We start from the raw sequence: 21,722 nt of genomic DNA, 5'->3' as shown, positions 1-21,722 counted from the left end.
CCCAGCGAGCTAAGTCTCTGGTTTCGGATTTGAGTTCTTTCAAGAACGCAGCAGGGCCACCACATGTGCATATGTGTGTATATGTGTATATGTATATATGTGTGTCTAAGTACATATGCATGAATGTATATGTATATATGTATGTATGCATGCATGCCTGTATACAATGTATACATGTGTGTATATGCATACATATGCATGTATGTATGCATGTATGCATGAATGTATGTGTATATATTGTATATATAATATTATACCTGCATGTACCTGTGTATGTATGTGCTTGCTTGGATTCTTGTTACTTGCTATGACTTTGAAGTCATTCTGAGATTCGACAGAGGAGTTAACACTAGTGTGGCTGTGTCTCTACACATGTAGAGCTCTAAGTGAAGGAAAAGTGGACCATGAGGAGCCCAAGTGCCCCCAACAACTTGTGTGTATTTGTGTTCATGTGCATGTCTGTGTGCTTGTCTCTTCATGTGTGTCTGTATGTCTATGCCTATATTTGTGGGTTTGTACGTGTGCCTATGTGTATCCTTGTGTGTGTCTCTATATGCATGCTTACACTGAACACACGGAGGATGAGACTAGCAGTAAAAGGCTTACCGTCTGGGGACCTGGGTTCAAATCCCAATCCTAGCTCTTCTTCATCTCTCTGATGGTATAGCAGAGTCTTCCCCTGAGTAAGATCTGTTTGTCTGTTCTGGTGTCAGCTGGAGGGAGGGGGACCATACCCCTGTAAATGATGTGCAGTTTCCTTGGGGCTAAAAGAACAGGCATCTAACCTATGACCCACAAGGCCCCTTGAGGAGCCTCTCTGATATATTTGGCTCCTCAGCATCAGCCTCACAAGTGGCCACACAGCGACTGCCTCAGGGTCACATCCAGCACGTTGGTTACAGCTGTAGGGACCAGAAATGGGCCTGACCCTGGTGCCTCCTCCTCCCTGGGAATGCTTCCTTCCTCACAGACATTCGGGGCATATTTGTTCACTGAAGCTTCATAGTCCAGAGGGGTGAAGAGAGACAGAGATGCCCAGAACCAAGGACCAGCTCTTGCCTTGCAGGGGGAGGTGGGAGGAGCGTTCTGTCTTGAGGGACAGGTCGAGGACCTGTACTATCCCTTCCAGCAACCCCGTTCCTCTGCTGACACTCCACAGGATCCTGTTGTAGTCAGAAGAAGGACAAGCGGCCCAGGCCTGTCCTTGGGGATTTAGAGTTTGGAGGCAGAAAAGACCCAAGAATAGCTGGTACCCCATACTTCTCACAGAAGGCCTGGCTGTGAGGGGCAGGGGTCCCAGAACACACATCCCTCTCCTCTCCAGCCATAGTGAAGGTAGAGCAACCTTGCCCTTACCTGAGCCAGCCTTTGTCCTCCTCCCAAGTGGCTGAAATGAAAAGCCCAGAACTCTGTAAAGAATCTGTTCCCTGTGGCCTTTCAGCTCAGACCCTTCCTAAAGAAACAAGGCATACCAGGCATCTGCACTCGCCTGGTCACGGCGATGTCTGAGAGGCCTCGTTGGCCCAGAACTCAGGAGACATAAGCCAGTGAGAAAGGCTTAGCGACTTGGACCAATTATTTTATCAAGTTTTAATTAACAGAAGAAAACACATGGCTTATTTTTGTGTTCTGATGTTTTGCATGACAGCATAGTAACTGCCACCACGCAGGCCTGGCTTGGTCCTGCCCCGGCTGGCCAGCCCTACATACACAGCTGTCAGCCTGGAGGTGAACTGTCCCCTCTTATTCCTTCTCCGGAAAGCCTGGCGGCAGATGGCAGAACCAATACCATCATCTAACGAGGAGCAAGTTAAGCATGCTAATCGCAGCATGGAGCAGAGCCCCAGCTGTCTTTTTTTAAGTATCCCTCGAGGCAGTAGACTTGGACACCGCCCGGGTCCCCAGCCAGGTGGAGGAGAAGAGGCTGTTGGGAAGTTCATTCGCTTCTTGGTGAGACATTGAGTGAGAACGGCTTCTCGATGCACTGCCCCAAACTCTCAGGCAACGGGTACCCGCTCTTGGGCCTCGGGCACAGGTGGGCTCAGCTGCTTCTTCATAACAGTTCTTTCTCCCAGGACACAGTGCTTTGCAGTGTGTGAGGACTTCGTTTTGAATTCCAGCTCCAGCACCACTGATAGTGGATTTACAGACGAAAATGATATAGTAACACGTGAAGATGTTTTGCAGAAATGGGCACCCAGACAACCTTCTGAATGCCTAGATTTTCCCGGGGTGGGGCGGCATGCAGGGTTCTGCAACCCTCCCGATGGTACCATCAGGTCTTGATCCATTTCTTAAAGTGTTCTGCGACCCAATAGCTGCTGTGTTTGGTTTGGTTTGGTTTGGTTTGGTTTGGTTTGGTTTGGTTTGGTTTGGTTTGGTTTTTGGTTTGGTTTGGTTGTTTTTGTCAATGTGGCACAGGATAGGGTCAGCTGAGAAGAAGGAGCCTCAATTGGGAAAGCGTCCCCATCAGTTTGGCCTGTGGGCATCCTGTAGTGCATTTTGATGATTAACATAGAAGGACCCCGCTCACTGTGGGCAGTGCCATCCCTGGGCTGGTGACCCTGGGTTCTATAAGAAAGCAGGCTAAGGGCTGGAGAAATGGCTCAACAGTTAAGAGCACTGACTGCTCTTCCAGGGGTCCTGAGTTCAATTCCCAGCAACCACATGGTGGCTCACAACCATCTGTAATGGGATCTGATGCCCTCTGCTGGTGTGTCTGAAGACAGCTACAGTGTACTCATATGAATAAAATAAATATTAAATCTCACAAAAAAAAAAAGAATAGAAAAGAAAGCAAGCTGAGCAAGCCAATAAGCAGCACTCATCCATGGCTTCTGCTTCAAGCTCCACCCTCAGGGTCCTGCCTCGGCTCCTCTCAGTGGACTAAAGTAGACCCATGCTCTCCAACAACAGAAACCTATCTAAGACATCTGTCAGTCTTCAGTCGCCGTGATCACTGTGTCCTTGGTCACATGCACTACTGCTGCTCTCTGTCCAGCATGAGGGAAGTTTACTGAATTGCTCCAGACCTGGCCCCTACAGAATCTATACGTGATGTGACCCAGCCTCTCAGGCTAGCTCCAGACATCTGCATCTCTGTGTTGACTGGTGCTTATAGTAGGACACTGTTGGAGGAACTGAATTCCCTGATGTGCAAGGGAGAAGCCCAGAAACATAACTTCTCTTTTTAATATAGAAATATTAATGCCTATTCCATTTTGGGGTTGGGGGATTCTTTTGTCTTGCTGTTTTTGGTTTTTGAGACAGGGTCTTGCTATGCAGCCCAGGATGGTCTCAAACTCTCGGCAATCCTCCTGCTTCAGATTTCCAAATACTGGGACCAGGACAGGCACATGTCCTTAATCCCAGCGCTTGGGAGTCAGAGGCAGGTGAATCTCTATGAATTTAAGGCCAGATTGGCCTACATAGTGAATTCCAAGACAACCAGAGCTACGAATTAGAAAGACCCTGTCTCAAAAAAATGAATAATAAATGTTATGACCACAGGTATGTGCCACCATGCCTGATTCATCAGCGCCTGCTAGGTGTGTTCATTGTTGGTTTGTACAAAGAGAAGGTCTCTCGTACGCCATATACTCTCTGTTTTGGGCATCTGCCTCTTTGGGAAACAAAATACATATGAGTCAGTGTCCTGTCCCTGGGCGCCAAGCCTGCGAATTATGTCAATCATCCTCACAGCACCCAGCATCCTTGCTGGAAGTATCGGCTGGTCCTGGCGGCTGCTGGCCCCCGGGGAGCACGGTTGTCCAGGAAGCAGCAAGCGCCCACAGGGAAGTGGAGTCCAGTCCTGTAAGGGGATGGGCTCAGAGAGAGCTGTGACAGCCCTGCCTTTTTTCAGCCTTGCCATCTTGTCAGGTCGCCTCTCACGCACAGGGCAGGAGTGAGCACACATGGGGAACCATAGTGGGGAGCTTGCGCTGGCAACCAAAGGGCACCCCATTCTCCACTCCCTGTGATGATCTCAGTATGCCCTCTGTGTTAGAGAATCATGAGACCTGCTATACACCTGACAGGATGCTTAAGAGCCCCTGATCTGCTGTGGATACTGGGAATGGGGAAGGGGAGGGAGGCGGGCCTGTACAGGGACACACAGGTGGACCCGTCTCTGACAGAAGTCTATTACACTCTACAGTCTCCTAAGGACATTAATGGTAAGCCTGCCTGTGGTGCTAAGAGATGTCCTACCAGGTCAGTACCTCAGTGGGCCATGCGTGATTATTTCATGGGCTGCCAGGCCTGCCTGTGATAGATGAGAGCCACCCTGCTGGAGATCCGCTGTACCACCCAAACCACCAGCCTATGAGACATTAAAGATCAAAGGTCAGCTTTGTAGCCGGGATGAGACAGGGCTAACCTCATGTCTCTGTCCTAAGAGAGAAAGACAGACAACCTTCTCTCTTAATAATAGAGGTCACGGGTGTGGCTTCTGAGGAGGAGAACTTGCCTCAGAGTCTGTCCGTCAGAACAGCTCTCCTTACTGCCATGTGTTCTGGAGACATCTCTGCTGGCCTGTGTGAGCCAGGGCGGGCCTGGCGTACAACTGGCATGCCACTCCCAGGGTGAGCTAGAACAGGCCTCCCTCCGATGGCTCTCTGTGCCTTTCAGAAGACGTTTTGACATGGTCTGACTTGGTCTTTCTTTTTTCAGGAATCTGGGCAAATCTGGCCTTCGGGTCTCCTGCCTGGGGCTTGGTAAGTATGGGAACCACCCGTGAAATGAACAAGGATATGGGGCTTCAAGAGAGCCAGCCCCGCCCTTAGTAAGAATAACACTGAGAATCTATGATGCTGAGAGATTAGGTTGCCATGGCAGCCAGCGGGCAGGAAGGGACAACCACAGCCTTAGCACAGAAGGCCAGGGAGACCTGGAGAACCCTGGGAGTCCTTTGCACCCAGCCCTTCACCCCAACCCAGAAGTCAGAGCAGCCCCTGACCGGTCATCCCCGGGGCCTGGAAGCCTGATCTCAGAGAAACGATCCCCACCCAGGAAAAGCCACTGGGTCTTGCCTCGCTCCTTTCTCCAGATGTGACCTCTGTCCTCTGAACCCATTGTCCTTCACCTCCGAGGTAGACACCCCTTCACCCCTCCCACCCTAACAGCCACCTCTAGCCCTTTCCAAGCAGGGCTGTCAGCAGGGACATACCCTCATCACCTCACTCTGCTCTCTGGGGCGGTTCCACACTGGCTCCATGCTCTGGGGCGGTTCCACATGGGCCCCACGCTCTGGACAGTCCTCCTATCTCAGCCTCCCAGGTGCTCCACACACAGCTCCAGATGAACCTTTCAAAGGCCGCAGTCCTCCTAGGCTTACCCAGCTCTCTGTGCTATAGCCAGGGTACTGCTCCCTCTATCTGGAGACTCACCCTGGAGGTTAAGTACCCACATACACAGGCTATGCTCAACACATAGCTGTGGGTACCCTGTGGCTGTCCCGGCCGGGCCCGGCCCCATCCCTACACTTCAGAGTCTGCGTACCTGTGAGACAGCTCTGGGTCACTATCAGGTTATCTCACCTGAGCCTGTATGTCTCCTTTCAGGAACATGGGTGACCTTCGGGGGCCAGATCACAGATGAGGTAAGACAGCTCCCTCAGCCCAAGGTACATGGTTAAGTCCGCACATAAACCAGAGGCTATGCATGCTCGTGGCAGCCTCTTCCTCTGTGTTGGGTGGTGGCTAAGAAGGCCAAGGAATAGAGAGCAAGGAATCTGTTGTGCCTGGTGGCCCTAGCTAGCAAGCCCTCAGCTCCTGGGAATCCAGAACCCTCATGAGCATGACACCTACACCACACTTGACCCCGAGCATTCAAGGAATCCGTGTTTTCCAAGTGGTAAAGCTGGATAGGGATCTGAGCTGTGCTCTCTAAATACGCCACTTGAGTGGCCCATCTGCCAGTGACTTCTTGAAGCTGGCGAACCTGCAGAGGCTGTCGCCCCCTGTGCTCCTGACCGTGGGCTCCTCTGGGAAACTGTTACCTTCTGGGGCTTATCTGCTACTGGGACACAAGGTGACACTAAGAAAGAGCAGATCCGCGTGCTGCCAGCGTCACGGGACCTATCGGGAGGGACGGGGTACACTTCCAGACAGTGGGATAGGTTAGAAAGGGGAGCTCTGGGCATCTGCGCCAACTCAGCCATTGCGTTCGCCTGATTTGCTGTAAAAAGGCTTGCGTTTAAAAATTAATAAGTGAGTTCATTTGAGACCTTGTTAGCTGTGACTGCTCCGTTTTCAGGGGGAACTTGGCTTCCGTCGAGATTTAAGTGCAGTGTGTGGTTTTGTTCTTTATTTTTATAGCAGTAGATGGTCCTTGAACCATTTGTCCTAGGCGCTGAGGCTGCTGGGTAGGAGGGTGCTGTCTTGGGGTGAGTTGGGAGCTCCTAAGGTGAAGCTCTGGTCCCCAGAGCTCAGAGTAGGAATTGGAACCATGGGACACATGTGGTTTGTCTCAAATAACTCTTGTCTGACTCAGTCTGGTCCCCCTTCAGTGAACAGGAGATGGCATTATTCTCATGGTTCTCGGCACTAGCTATAGGGCGTCGCGACCTTGTGGACATGTGACTCCATCACAAAGAGATCCGGAGCCCCAACGAGTCTAGATGAATGAATCTCAGGTGGCAGTCCCCAACAGCTCTGTCCCCACCATGTCTCAGGGACAGGGTGACAGGGATAAAGATGCTGAAGGTCATACCTTGATGAGGATCGGAGGGCTAACAGATGACAGCTGAGGTTCCGGAAGGATGTAGCTGTCAAAAAATCCACCTAGTGAAGGAACAAGAAGAATCTCTGTATTAGATCCCAAAGTTCTTATTGAAAATAACAAACAAACAAAAAGCACAGTATGCCAAACGTTAGGGACCCCTGGCTGTGTCGGATGAAGAGGGCAGAGTATTCTCTGCCTGTTTGGTCAAAGACTGTGTGGACTGCTTTTCCCCCCCACTTGGAAGACTTTTGGTGAGATATTTGAAAAATAAAATTTACCATGTTAGAGCTGGAGAGAACTCAGCCAGTAAAGTGTCTACCAGCGAATTGAATCCCAGAACTAATAAAAAGGGGTTGGGGGAATGGCACTGTGTACGTGAAATCTCAGCACTGGGGACATAGACCCCGAGGATCGCTGAGGCTCACTACTACAGCCACCCTAGTGAGACCTGAAAGACAAATGGCAGATTCAAATGAGATAAGATGGACAGTTGGATGGTAGTAGAAGGAATGACAGCCAAGGTTGACCTCTAGCCCTATACTTACATGCATGCACACACACACAGAGAGAGAGACACACACACACACAGAGACACACATACACTCACACACAAGATGACTGCTTTAATCATTTTAATGGTGTAGTTCATTGGGTGTCTTCATGCTGCCATGTAACTTCTGTTTCCAAACAGAAACTTCACACCTTTACATGGTAACGCTCCTGTCCCTGCTAACCTCTAATCCACTTCCTGTCCCTGTGTCTTTGGTCTTGTTTTGTGAGTAAAATTTTATTGGCACATGGCCACACTCACTGGTTGACATGGGTCTGGCTGCTTTCTGCTGCAAGGACAAAGCTGAATGCTTGAGAGATCCTCTGGCCCATGATGCTTTGAGTCATTAAACATCTGTCCCATCTGGGGAAGATCACAGCAGCCATCCACCAGTGTCTGTGGACCTGCCATGCAGATATGAAGGTTCTGGGGAGGATGGTGGTGCTGGCTGCACAGGAGTGTGTGTGTGTCAGTGCTGGTGAACTGCCTGTTTAAAGATAGCAACAGTGCTGGATGGTGGTGGCGCATGCCTTTAATGCCAGCACTTGGGAGGCAGAGGAGACAGGCGAATCTCTGAGTTCAAGGCCAGCCTGGACTATAGAGCAAGTTCCCGGACAGCCAGGGCTACACAGAGAAACCCTGTGCAGAACTATGAATGACTGAATAAGATAGCAGTGACTGCTACTACTGCAGCCCTCAGGAGGCTCAAGCAAGAAGAGCCTGGGTTTAAGGGACGTTCAGACTAATTAGTAAAACCCTGTCTCAAAAATGTTACTATTTTTTTTGTTGTTTTATTTATGTGTGTTGAGTGTTTTGCCTGCCTGTGTCTGTACAGCACATGCACACAGTAGCTGAGGAGACCAGAAGAGGGTGTCAGATGCCCTAGAACTGGAGTTATAGGTGTTTGTAAGCTGACATGTGGGTGCTGGGAACCCGCCCTGGGTTCTCTGCGAGAGCAGCAAGTGTTGTTAACCACTGAGCCACCTCTACCCGCTTCCCCAGATGGTTTGAGCTTAGAGTGACAAGTTCCTCACATAGATTTTAGTAGGGAAATTTTTTAGAGAGCCTCATGAAGTCCCTGTCCTTGAACTTACTATCCAGCCAAAGGCAATCTTGGATTTATCCTCCTGCCTCCACCCCGAGCATGCTCTCGCACATATCCCCAGCCCCAGTGAATAATGTAAAGGGAACAAGAAATGAGACGCTTTTACCTGGTTTCCAGGAGGCACTGTGTATGCTAGAGGCAAAGTGCAGGGCGCTACAGCCTTCCTCGTGTCAGGCAGATGGAATGGGAAAGAAATACATGCCTATTTGAAGAAAAAAAAGTCCCCCAAAGACAAAAGTGCCAGAGCCCTCTCCTCTCAGAAGCCCTCCAGGGAAGCCATGTGTCCCCTGTCCAGTGGAATGCAACATGCAGTGTCCTTCAGACATGGCTCTGGCTGGCTGGCTGGTGAGAAAGGTCATAAAGGCAATGGAGCATCAATGAACAAGCCACACTTTTCAGAGCCTTGGTGTCGGAGGGTGGCTCTGGGGAGGAGGCCCGGCTGCTACATCCAACCCCCAGAGAACAACAGTAGCCATGCAAGAGGAGGCCCGGCTGCTACATCCAACCCAGAGAACAAGAGTAGCCATGCATCTGACATGCTTACACTTGAGCTGCGGCAGAAGAAACAGCAAATCTCCCTGTGGGTGGATCTCCAGAGCCCCATGGCCTCTTCATCCTGGTCCTTCTGACTCGGACCCCAGAGGCTGTGGCTTCAGGCTCTGCACGATCTGCAGGGTTTGAAAAGCAGGTTTGATGGGCTGGCGAGATGACTCAGCGGGTAAGAGCACTTGACTACTCTTCCGAAGGTCCTGAGTTCAGATCCCAGCAACCACATGGTGGCTCATAACCACCCGTAATGAGATTTGATGCCCTCTTCTGGTGTGTCTGAAGACAGCTACAGTGAATTATGCTGGAGCGAGCGGGGCCCGCAGAGGTCCTGAGTTCAATTCCCAGCAGCCACACACATGATAGCTCTCAGCCATCTGTACAGCAACAGTGTACTCATACACATAAAATAAATAAAATAAATCTTTAAAAAAAAGAAAGAAAGAAAGAAAAGCAGGTCTGAGCACAGCCTGGCTTTCTTGGATCCCCTGGTGAGTCTCGTAGCGCCGAGTCCACCGTCCCATGAACACCACTGGGCATGGGATCGCTTCCCTAGGTTGCTCTCCTCAGTATCTCACTCCCAGAATCCCGCAGCACGCACCTGTGCTCTCAAGTGCACTCGCAAGTCATCTCCTCTTGCTTGGACGGTTCCTGAATATCAGAGAACCAGGTGGGCTGGAGTCATCTGGCCGCGCTGGACTGACTGGGGAGGGAGGGATGTCTGAGCTGCATTATGTAAGTGTGGCCCCTCAGCGGACTGCATCGCACAGGAGCACTTCTCTCCGCTATACTTTGGTGGAGGGTCATCGACGACAGCTAAGTCTCTAGCTTCCTTTGTCGCAGGTCCCACCACCCACCGTTGCTTGCTGTGGGATAAAACTCACCCTTCTGGAAGCCCAGGTGGTAAGGCCTGGTCAGCAGTGAGATTGGTCGGATGTCTAGGATGTTAACCAAATCTCCTACTGAAGGAACAAGGCCACGTGACTCAGCTCTGCTGGGGAGTGGCTGCAGACCTTCTGTGGTTTGTATGTTTCCCTCCTTCAGTCTCCTGGAGAGGACCAGTGAGACGCGGATAAATACACCCATGAATCATTTTAAAAGGACAAGTGACCATCCCCCTAAGATTGACCGCTGGGCCCCATGACTGACAGACACAGTGAGGTGCTGCCAACCATGCGTCTTCAGGAGAACTTTATCCTCACACAGATCAGAACGTAGAGCATCTGAAGGTTTGGTCAGGACCTGGTCCCTCCAGAGGCATGGAGGAGGGGGTCTGCCCCGTCTCTCAGCTTCTGGTGGCATTTCTGGCCTCTGCATTGCCTTGTAACTGTTCCTTCTTCTAGCATACCATTCACATTGGATGGCTTAGACGGCTCTTCTGGAGGCAGTGTGACCCCTCCCCCCATCTTAGTGATTATGTTCACAAAGACCCTACTCTTGGGTCAGGTCCCACTCTGAGGTTCTGGTTCACACAAATTTTGTAGAGACACTCTTCTGCACAGTACAGTGGTCACATTCCATGGTGACACCAACAGAATGACAGCCAGCAGGCTGTTTCCCTCGCCCATCTTTCTGTCTTGGTTTTTCTGAAGGGTTTGGTTTTTCTGAAGGGCTTGTTGCCTCTCTGTGCTATGGCAGGGAGGACAGAGGCACCAGGAGAGGAGCCTGGGCCACAGAGCCTCCCCGAGGCTGGCAAGACAACTCTGGCTTTTTCATTCCAGATGGCAGAGCACTTAATGACCTTGGCCTACGATAATGGCATCAACCTGTTCGATACAGCAGAGGTCTACGCGGCTGGCAAGTATGTATCTTTCTCCCAGGAGGAGGTGGCACAGGGTACCATGGTTCAAGGTCCCCTGTCTCTCTTTCCTGGATGCTCATAATAGTGTCTTCCACTCTGTATTCTTCCTAAAACTCTAAATGACCTTAGGAGCTATTTTAACTGGGCCTGACACTGATGGCTCAGGCACCGGCTGCTTCTTAGCTCGCCTACCCCTGAGGACTCCTCCCTCCTGTGCCCAGGCACCAAGGTTTCTAAGGCACGACACTGGGCTTGAGCAGAGATTTACCGTTGTCCCGGGCTGTGGCTGTGCTGGTGAGCTTTGGACAGCCCCATGAGCCTGACATTTTCATGGCTTAATGATGCAGTAGGTGCTGCAGGGCAGACAGCCTCTCTGATCTGGAGAGAGCAGACTCTGGCAGACTTCAGTGTGAAGGAAGCACTTCCCATTTTGACAATGAACTTTCCAACTCAATTATGCAAAGGCCCAGTGCCCTTTGGCCAGAGTCCTTGGCTTCAAGTTTAAAGGCAGGCTGTAATCAAATCATCCACTCTCCTGCACCACATTTCCAAGAGTCAGTTTTGGTTGGTGAAGTCATTCGCTGGCTCCCACTTGTCGCCCCTTTGGCCCACTCCTGTTTGGAAGCAGCCAAGTTCCCATCAGCCGCTCTGGCTGCAGCCCTGACCCGTTGTGTACCATGGCCATGGGGCCAGCACCTGCTTCCAAGACCTGCTGCCTCGAGTGAGACCCAAAGCACCAGTCCTCGGGGACCCCAGCTGGACCGCTGTCCAATCCCTAGCAAGGCCCTGGGGAGCTGACAGCTGTTCCTCCATCCCTTTAGCCCCCATCAGCAGCACATGTTTGTTCATATACCACAGACCCCTCCCTTTCTCCAAACAGACAGCAGCTTCCAATCAAAGCGAGATACTTTCCAGACAGACAGATGAGCTAAGCCAAGTGCCAGAGGTTGAAGAGCCTGGTGCAGATGCCCAGCCTAAAGGCATCTATCTCCCAGTCTCCTCTCTGGCCAGCGCCTGCCTGGGTTTGGCTGCCTAGGAAAGCAAACACAGATTAATGCCACCCCATCCATCTCCAGATGGCCCCACCATCTCTGGTCTGTTCCTGCCTTCACTCTGTTTAACTGGACATGCAGAGTTGGCATACTGGGGCAAGCATGCTGTACACTGGGCATCCTTGGGGCCTCTTGGGAACTCCCTGCTAGAAGCCAAGGCCTTGGGCAAATGCTTTCTGCTCTGGATGGCTTTGCTTACGGAGCCCGCTGCCCTCAGCTCTTCAGCCGGTCACTGTAGCCCCACAGTCCAGCCTGTAGCTAAGCCAGCCTGCTCACACCACAACACAGAGATGCCTTAACGCTAGCAGCCAGTCTGAGTAAAGCTGAGCACTATGTCTTGGTGGCAGGCCAAGCTTCTCTGTCCAAGGGGCTAGCCATAGCTCCAGCAAGCAGTCAGCCAGGCCTGCCCCTCGCTGACCAGGGGTGAGCACACACATATCTTGCTGACAGTAATTTGTGCATTTCTTGGTGACCTGCAGTATTTCTGTGCCCATGATAGTTTACTGCTGGGATGGCAAGCAGGAGTCTAAGGTTAACTGCTCAGACAGCCTCTCTATCGTCTTCCTCCTCTCCTGGTCTTTTGTCTGACAAATTGGGAGACCAAGGAATGAACGGAGGCCAGAGCTGATTGAATTTTCAGTGCGTCCTGACCATAAATGAGGGGTGTTCGGAATATATGCTAAACAGCTTGCAAATTAGAGCCCATTATTTCTGACTGGATGACTCAGCCGCTTTATAATTGGAATGTAGCGCTGGGTTTGGATCATTTTCCGTCTGTTGTTTTTGCTTAGAAACATTTTTGCTACAAGCAGAAAGTTCTTCAAAGTTAATCCGCACTGCTGTGCCGAGGGAGGTGAACAGCCAGCTTGTGACCCCAGCTGGCCCCAGTTTGGACTAGGACTCTGAGCCATGCCAAGGGCAGGCAGTGGGCTGGGTGGCTCTCTGTTGCTTTAGAGAGAGAAACAAGCTGCACGCAAACACAGGCACACTCATGCACATGTGGCACATACACACATGTGTGCACACACACGCACAAAGAAGACAGGCAGGCACGCGCCAAGCAGACAGACACACAGGCTGTTTTGGAAGCCCTACGCTGGTCCCAGAAAGAGCACTCTCTCTGCACGGAGAGAACGTCCCTTGAGCATTGCTTACCTTTTGCAAATAGATTCACCTGTTACATTCTATTATATTTTACCCACGCACCATGGCCAAGTGTTCTCCCCAGTAGATCTGCAGCTGGCCGAGGAAGCAGTGTTCTGGGGCCTTTCCTTGCCAGCCAGGGCAAAGGGACTGCTGCTGCCTCAGGACAAGACCTAGAGACATGGGTCTTTGCATCCGGGGACTAGCAGAGCCCCTGCTTCCAGTCCTGGACCCAGTCCCTCAGCCCTTCTGGAAAGAGCTGCAGAGCCAAGGCCACATAGGCAGCCTGGCATTTCACAGAGGGGACCTGATGGCCCATTGTCACGGTGGGGCTGGGTTTGATTTTTTTTTTTTTTCCGTTCTGCACTGATGAAATCCCCATGTCTGCCTCTCTTTCTCTCTTGCTTTGCAGAGCTGAAGTGGTATTAGGGAACATCATTAAGAAGAAGGGATGGAGGTAATTATCCAGTTCTCTGTGGTCTGTCTCCAGGGCACACAAGGAAGACTGGGGGTGGGGGCAGGATGCAGTGTAGGAGAGGCAAATGCATGCTGGGGTTCCTGGCTAGGGTGGGCAGGCCATCTGTCTGGGACAAGCCTGGACTTGGATGGCCCTGCAGTGGGAACCAAGAGGATTGCTCTTTCCTGGTTACCACAGGAGTGGTCCATCAGCCCCTTGCATGTTTTTTTTAATTGCCTTTTATCGTTACATGTATTTATTTACACATGGGGGGTATGTGGCACATTGTACGGGCTCGGGGTATCAAGCTTGACAGCACATACCCTTCCTCACTCAGCCAGCTCACCAGCCCCTTTTCTTCTTTTTCCTTCGCTTTATTTTCATGGAAAAGTTAAATAGACTGCAAGGGCCAGTGGTAGGCAGGAACAAGAGTACTGCAGGGGGCTGGGAATGTCAGTAGGGTGCTCACCAGCCATGGGTTCAATTCCCAGCACTGCATAAACGAGGCAGCATGGTACAGGCACACGGTAATCCCTCTCCTCAGAAGGTAAGAAGCAGAATGATCTGCCATTCAAGGTCACCTCAGCCACGTGAAACCCTGCCGCCATGCACACAGAAAGTGCTGCCCGTGACCTCCTTGTTCATCCAGAGCCTCAGGTCACACAGTTTCCTCCTGCAGAAAGGGAGGGCTTCTCAGAACAGAAGTAGCTCCTGCCCCTTCAGAAGGAGTGGGTCTTCACACCACAGTGAGCGGCATGCAAGCAGCTAAGACTGGGGTGCCAGAGTTCGCCACGTCCCTAAGTAGGTGCTCAGTTCAGTCAGTTCTCTGAGACAAAGGGATTCTTCTTGTGATTGGCCCTCGCCCTCCCTCAGACACACACACACACCTTTGTCCTGCTTCACACAGAGATTCATGGTGTGTGTGGGGGGTGGGAGGGGTCCTTCAGCCAAAGTGAACTGCACACGACCATTCCCAGGTGGTGGCCTGGGCATGACAGGGTCATGTGAAAGCCTTTGGCTCTCAGCTGGACCCCATCTTCTCGGCCTCAGCCAAGGACCTCAGAGATCCATTCAGCCTCCAGGAGCTCACTGTCCCCATCTGTAAAGGGACCAGTGTAGGAGTAGGGGGAGCCTGTCTAGACCTGAAAGTCACCAATCTAGCCTGGCGGGACTGTGCTAGGCCTTGCGGGGTGGCAGGGTTCGGCACAGCACCCAGCTCTATCACGTCCCTCAGTGCTTAGAATGTGATAGAATCCAAGGGCAGCAAAATGGGAACCTGTCTTAGCCGCTGTCCCATTGCTGTGAGGAGACCCGGGAAGACCCCAGCACCCAGGCCGCAGTGCTGGGAGCTTCCCTACATCTTTTAGTGGGGCGATCCAAACCCTGGCAAGGATGTCCCAATTCAGGAATGCTCCCACGTAAGAGAGCAGCCCCTAGGTAAGAGCTGGGGGAGGACAGCAAGAGCCAGCCATGTCCAGTAACTCCCTCCCTCTCCTCTGCCCTGCAGACGGTCCAGCCTTGTCATCACCACCAAGATCTTCTGGGGAGGAAAGTAAGTGCAGGGGTTGCAGTGTCCCAGAGCAGCCTGCGGAGCTGGAGGCGAGGATGGGGCCGGGGTCTCACCGCAGCCCGTGAGCCTGCGGAGCCGGAGGCGAGGATGGGGCCGGGGTCACACCGCAGCCCGGCTCCTGCTGAGCCGGAGGCGAGGATGGGGCCGGGGTCACACCAGATCCTGGGGAGGGAGGGTATGTTGGCCTCTGCACAGCCACCGGCAGACTGGCACCCACTCAAGTCTGGGGACCATAGCCATTGGTGTATTCCCAAACCGCAAGCAGCTTTGGCCGAATTTATCTGTTACTCAAAGATTGCTTAATTTTTATTATTTTTACTTACGTGATGACTTTATAAACATTCAAGAAAACTAGACATGGTGAACTGTCCAGGCCACCTTAGAGTCCCTGGCCACCTGTATCACTCACTCTGCCTGGTTCCCGGTGTCCGGGCCTATCTTCTCTGTAGGGCAGAGTTCATCTCATGGGGCTTGGAAGTATGATTTCTGGACTGAGGGACAGCCGCCGTGAGAAGGGTGTCTGCCAGGCATGCATGAAGGCCTGTGCTCCTCAGAGCCAGCAAGCTAAGTGTGCTGCTTCATACCTGTAATTACAGCACTTGAGAGGCAGGGGAAGCAGAAACTAAAGGTCATCCATGGCTATGTAATAAATTTGAGGCTAGCCTGGGACACATGAAACCCTGTCTCAAGAAAAGAAAAGAAATTCAAAAAACATATACTACTCGTTCTTAACTTTTAAAAAATCTGTAACTGGGCTTACATCTGTAACCCCAATACCTGGGAAGCTGAGACAGAAGGATTATGAATTTGAGGCCACCATGAGCTAAGTATTGAAAAACTATCTCAAAAAGCATACATAAATAAATCCAAGCTGGGCAGCGAGGTGATATTGAAAACCAGAGCCCTCGTCCCCATGTCACCCTGGGGGCAGCATCTAAGAATCCACATGAGCCCGTAGTTGTCACCCACAGATGCCGAATTTCCTGACCTGCTTTTTTCCTGGCATGGTATCTAAATATTATCCCCCAAACCAACTGCAACATCTCCCACCCTGTTGGCCTGTTTTTCAGAGCGGAGACCGAGAGAGGCCTTTCCCGGAAGCACATAATTGAAGGTGAGGAGGGACTCTAACCATGGTGTCTCCAGCACGTGAATAAAGCTAAGAAGCATAGTAGCCCACCCTTTTCTTCATCGACCCAGCCTAGGCCTTGACCCTGGGGTCCACGAAACCCTCCTTTGGCCATTCCCTTCTGCTCTAAAAAGATATGAGGTGTGGGGAGGAACTGCAGGGGGACCCGCTTCTGAAAAAAAGACTGCGATGAACCTGGACAGAGCTGGCCAGATTTCAGGGCAGGCTGGGGTGTGCTGGCTGAATGGTCTTGGGGGAGAGCCATCACCTCCCTGAGCTTGTGTCAAAGAGCCTAGAAAGCAGGGGTGTGAGGGCATATCCCCCACTCAGGGCTGCTGGAAATGAGAGACATGCAGCCCATAGTCGGGTGGCTGGATGAGGGCTCTGCCTCTCGCTGGCTCGAGTCACGTTTACTCCAAGTAATAAACATCGTAATGGGAGCCTTTGTACCTTGCCCTCCCACCTCAGACGCAGCCTTCACCCTAGCTGTTGGCAGGGGTGGGTTGTGTGTGTCCAACACTGGCAGCCTTTTGTACAATAGAAACTCCTGCTCCCTCCTTGTGTGGTACCATGGCCAACTCTGCTTGTTACTGCACAGACCACCAGGTCCTGAGAGTGGCCCAAAGCACATTTATCCATTTGGTCTCAGGACATTTGGCCAGTGTTCTTCTGACATCCTCTGGAATGGCCAGGGTGCCCACTTCCTTTAGGATGTGCCTCATGTCTTGGTATCTCCTTGAGACACTCACCTGCCCTAAAGCTCTACATGACAGGAGCCTGTCCTCATCCCTCCCTTTCCCTGAGCCAGGCCCAGGGAGGGTCTAGAAGCACCAGCGGCTGACCCTTCCTGTTCTTCTCCCAGGACTGAAAGCTTCTCTGGAGCGACTGCAGCTGGAGTACGTGGATGTGGTTTTTGCCAACCGCCCAGACCCCAACACGCCCATGGAAGGTAGGTCAACCAGTTATCCCCCTAGCCAGTTTATGCAGGGCAGAGCCAGCTGCTCTGAGGTTCTGGTGACTGTCAAGCACACCCACACTGGGCACTCAGGACAGAGGTGGCCAGGCCCCTGGGTGGGGGAGGGATGGCCCCAGGCCTTGATCTCACTCTGCGAGCTGGCTGTGTTCAGGACCTCTCTCTCCCCTGGCTTGGTTCTCAATTTCGCACAGCAGTGTCTGTCAGGGACCACCGTACTCTTTGATTCTGGTCTGGTTCCCCTGGGAGGGCTTAGAGGTCTTCTGCTCTAGTGGGGTCTCATTGCCTGAAGGAGACTGAGCACTCAAGTGTTTGAAGAGCCGTCTGGGTTTCAAACCGTTAGCGTTTATTTATTCCCTTGACTCCCGGTCCCTCCATCTCTCCCACCTGCTGCCTCGGCAACTTCTCATTTATGCTTCGCTGCTTTGGGGATTTGGGAGGTTAAGTTGAACTGGTTATTCTGTCTCCATTTGCTTTTATATATATATACCACACTTGTGTGTGTGTGTGTGTGTATATATATCCTTTCTTTTTAGCAGAACTCTGTTCTGTGTGATGATTTGTGCCCTTCTGTCCCGCCCTTTATCATACCAGGCCTCTGTGTTCCCACAGCGATAAACTCTGGTCTCTTTAAACCTTTCTTTTATCAGCAGGGGACCCATTTAGTTCCTTCAAGTCACGGACATTCATCATTGAAGGTACACAGTACCCTCAGCCGACTATTGACTCTCTGTCCGAGCTGCATTTTATGAGACAGTACTTTTATTCACGACGCTCTGTCCCCCTCATGACAAACTTCTCCATAAAATGCATAAGGGGTGGGGACGTGCCCCGTGAGGACATGGTGCAAGCAAAGAGAAAGCAAAATGGCATCGGAGCCTCCTGCTGTCCATCCGTGCTGCCATGCCCATCCCCTCCCTCCTGGTGTGCATGCCCCCCACCCCACCCCACCCCCGCTCCATGCTTGAGGTGCCGTGACCTGCGGCTGGCTTTCTGCTGGGGTCTTCTCTTGATCTGAGGATGCTCCAGTCCCTGCCTGGGAACTTGATCTTGGGTGATATGATGGGACAGGGTTGAGAAAGACCAGGTTTCCAGAAGGGTCCTGGGACCCCCTAAGATGACTCAGTCTCTCTCATAGATCACACTTGTTAAGCTCTAGCCTCCAACGGAGGCACAGAACACCAGCCAACAAGCTGCCCCATCTACCATGCTGGTTCTCCTTGAGTGCCCTAGCTCTGTGATCACTCATAGATGCTCACTTAGCAGCCAGGATACTCCACAAGAATGGAGTGATTCTCTATATGTCTGTGAGCTGGCATGATGCTAAGGCCCAGAGCTTCCTTGTGCCTTGCTTGGTATCTGCCCCCCACAATCAGCAAAGAGCCCTAGAACTCCACCGCAAGGATAGGCCTTTGTCTCCCTAGGAGCTGGGCAGCGTTCCACACTGGAAGGGCATCTGCCTGCCACCTGGTGCTGCCACCTGACCCCTCCTATGTATTATTTGTAACACTACAGAAATGCCCTGGGTTTTGGCGGCAGCTGGAAGAAGCTGGCACCCCTTGCTTCTGTCCAATGGTATTAATTATTGAGGTGAAAGACAATTGTCCCTAAGTGTCACTGTTTCAGAGTCCACTGACATGCTGGTGTGGGTACACAGTGCTCCAGAAATGTGTCCAACATCTAGCCTGCCTCTGCCCACATCCCCCAGGTGCCTAGGCTCCCCTGCCCCTCAGAACAGCCAATCACACCTGACTCGTGTCCATTGGCCTGATTCCCAGGTGCCAGACTGTCTCTATCTCTCTCACGGCATGGGAAGCGCATAGTGCAGATCCCTTGACCCTGATCCTCATAACCATGACCAGACTGAGCTCGGGAGAGGCTGGGGAGAGGGGAGAGGGACTGGTGTGAGCTGTCCTCTTGGCTTCCCTGTCTCTGGCATGTGGACCTAAGCCTTGGCTGAAAGGAGTAGAGGGACCATACTGCATGGTCTGGGGTGCCTCCAAGAGTGTTTCTAAAAATCTTTATGAGGACAGCCCGTCGAGGAGCCCGGGCACCATTGAGTAGGTCCCAGGACCCTCTCCATCTCCTGAAAGCATCCCAATCAGGCATTGACTTCTTCTAGATATAAAATATGTCATTTAAAGCCAGTGATTCAGGAAAAGTCCCAGAAGACCCAGCCTCTCTTCTCATATATATGTCCCTTACCTAGGCAGGGCAAAGACTCCAAAGAGCCACTGTCCCTGGCCTCAGAAGACAGGCAAGGGCAGAGTTGCCCTGTGGGGGCAGAGTGAAGCGTGACTTCCCTGGCATTCTGGGTGAACTTACTGGGACCTCTCCACCAGAAGCCGCGCAGCCTCAGGACCAGATACGAGAGTGCTCTGGGTTCCACCATGAATAGACCTTGGCCAAAGACGTATAGAGACCCAAAATGAGTAATAATACGTAAGATCCCCAGATACGGGGCAGACCAGGTGCCAGCACTTTCCCCATTCGAGGAGATAGTGACTCCAGTGCCCTTCGTAGGCGGGCTCCCAGAACAGCTCTGGCGTTTTCTTCTTCCCTTCTTCCTCCCCTCCCTTCTCTTGAGGTCCCTGCGGTTGCCTGGGATCTGCCACTGAGATGGGTGGAGCATCGGAGCTGAGGCAGCTGTTACTGCTGTGATTTTAGAAACACTTGCCCCTCTCCATTCCTACCCTGCCTTTGGCTGTCAACCTTGCAAGCACTGTATCAGACCTGCGGGGAAATCCATGGAGCCAGCCCTCACCCCACCAGGGCCACCTTCTGTTTTAACCACCAACACATCCCTTAGAGGCAAAACAGCCAAGGGAGAAGATCTCCACGTGTGGTGGGGTTTTTAAGCCAGCCCATAGGGCCATCCCTAATGATGGCTTCTGCTGCGCCCTTTTCTTACATGTGTATAATGCATTTCAACCACACTCCCCCATCACCCTCTTGTCCCCCCACCCTGGTAATCCCTTTCTTCTCCCAGTCCCCTTCATACTTTCAACTGGCAGATTTTATGCCCCCCAAACTCTTGACTCTAAGGAAGATTGCGTTGTTGGGGTGGAAAGCGTCCCCCTCATACCCTAGAAGAAGATGGGCGGGTGGTATTCAGTCGTTTACTGTTTGGGATGTTGTAAGTCCTGGCTTTTGTGGAACCCTACAGCTATTTGCTCCAGACCTTGACCCCTCACAGAAAGACAATCAAATGCCCCCTCCTTCCTCCTCCTCCCCTCCCCACCCCTGTTGCTCTGAGAATAGCATATACTGAGGGAGACTCCAGCCTGGGCATGCACGGTCTCCCCAAAACTTTCAACTTCTGCTTCTGGCTCCCCAGGCACTCAGACAAGAGAGCCCCAGCCTCAAGGGCCTACCTTTGTCCCTACAAACACCAACCCTCTTGCCCTCTCTGAAGTCCTCAGGCACCCAGTGAGGTGCCTTCTGGAACCTGCAGAGCTGCATCTGCAAGCTTTGCTAACAGCACTGCCATGGCCAGGCCAACTGTAGCCTTCATCCAGCTAGTCCCCCTAAGTGACCAGGGTTCCCATTTCCTCATTCGAGAGTCTAAGACCCACTCTTGGGCTTCACCTTTCCTTTCCGTAGCTAGCCATGGAGATGGCAGTCTACCTACCTGTAAGCCTTTCCCAAGGATCCGGGCAAGCCTCACCTTGTCAGAGAACTTGTCTTCGGGATTTCTGGTCTATTTTCTTTTCTCTGGGAATCTTCCCTTTCCAAGACCCACCCCCAGCTCCGGGAGCCAGGAAGTACACTGCTTGCAAGACGGCTTCGCAGCCTGCTCCCTCCTCCTGGCACCCCACCTGCATCTGCAGACTCTCCCCAGACTGGCCCTGAGCCCCAGCTGTCCCAAACAGTCTCCCTTCTCTCTCTCTCTCAGAGACCGTGCGGGCCATGACCCATGTCATCAACCAGGGGATGGCCATGTACTGGGGCACATCACGCTGGAGCTCCATGGAGATCATGGTAGGGTGACGCCCGTGTGTCCACAGGTGTGGGGTGCACGGCGGGGGCGTGGTTGGCAGAGTCGTGGGTCTCAACTTGACTTACAGGGACACATGGGCCTGCATGGATGGCTTGCCCTCTGAGACTGAGTTCTCAGAACAAGCCTGCTGGCATAGCTTACCCTCATGGCCAGCTCTGAGGCTTCTGGAGAAAACGTACAGGAAACTTTAAACATGATCTCACAGCCTAAGCCAGCCTCAGACTTGCTAGGATGTTCTGTTAGACTGGAGGTTTAACCTCTACAGTGCCACAGGAGGTAAATGCTGATGTTGCCCTATGTCTCAAATGGGGAGGTCAAGGATGAGGGTGAAGTCTCATGCTTAAGGTCACACTGCCTTAGTTCAAGACTGATACTCAGACGATGCCGGTCAGAGCCTGGCCTGTCTTTGGAAATAACCAATCTAGCTGCTAGGACCCAATTTTCTATTAATCCATGTTGCTCCCTTCATCCATATTCTCAGGAAAGCACCCCAATCATCATCCTCTTCTTCCACGGGAGCCATCAGAGGCTAGAGCAGCCCCTGGGAGCCTTCATCAGAGGCTAGAGCAGCCCCTGGGAGCTGTCAGAGGCTAGAGCAGCCCCTAGAGCAGTCATCAGAGGCTAGAGCAGCCCCTAGAGCAGTCATCAGAGGCTAGAGCAGCCCCTGGAGCAG

General features: G+C 52.2%; 1 protein-coding gene across 4 annotated transcripts in view; it reads left to right on the top strand.

Annotated features, from left to right (window-relative positions):
* The window catches only part of Kcnab2 (potassium voltage-gated channel subfamily A regulatory beta subunit 2), an 87,952-nt gene that overhangs the window by 60,360 nt on the left and 5,870 nt on the right, over positions 1–21,722 (top strand). For all 4 annotated transcript variants that reach the window (XM_031379643.1, XM_031379642.1, XM_031379645.1 and 1 more), the window contains 8 exons: positions 4,672–4,715; positions 5,562–5,599; positions 10,646–10,725; positions 13,333–13,377; positions 14,885–14,929; positions 16,018–16,061; positions 16,939–17,025; positions 20,945–21,030. In XM_031379643.1, the coding sequence (XP_031235503.1) occupies positions 4,672–4,715; positions 5,562–5,599; positions 10,646–10,725; positions 13,333–13,377; positions 14,885–14,929; positions 16,018–16,061; positions 16,939–17,025; positions 20,945–21,030 (469 nt within the window). The remainder of the gene's footprint in view (positions 1–4,671; positions 4,716–5,561; positions 5,600–10,645; positions 10,726–13,332; positions 13,378–14,884; positions 14,930–16,017; positions 16,062–16,938; positions 17,026–20,944; positions 21,031–21,722) is intronic.

This window comes from Mastomys coucha, unplaced genomic scaffold (assembly GCF_008632895.1).
Source record: "Mastomys coucha isolate ucsf_1 unplaced genomic scaffold, UCSF_Mcou_1 pScaffold18, whole genome shotgun sequence".
Lineage (NCBI taxonomy): Eukaryota > Metazoa > Chordata > Mammalia > Rodentia > Muridae > Mastomys > Mastomys coucha.
Note: the sequence above shows the minus strand (reverse complement) of the source record. Positions and strands in the feature narration are given on the sequence as shown.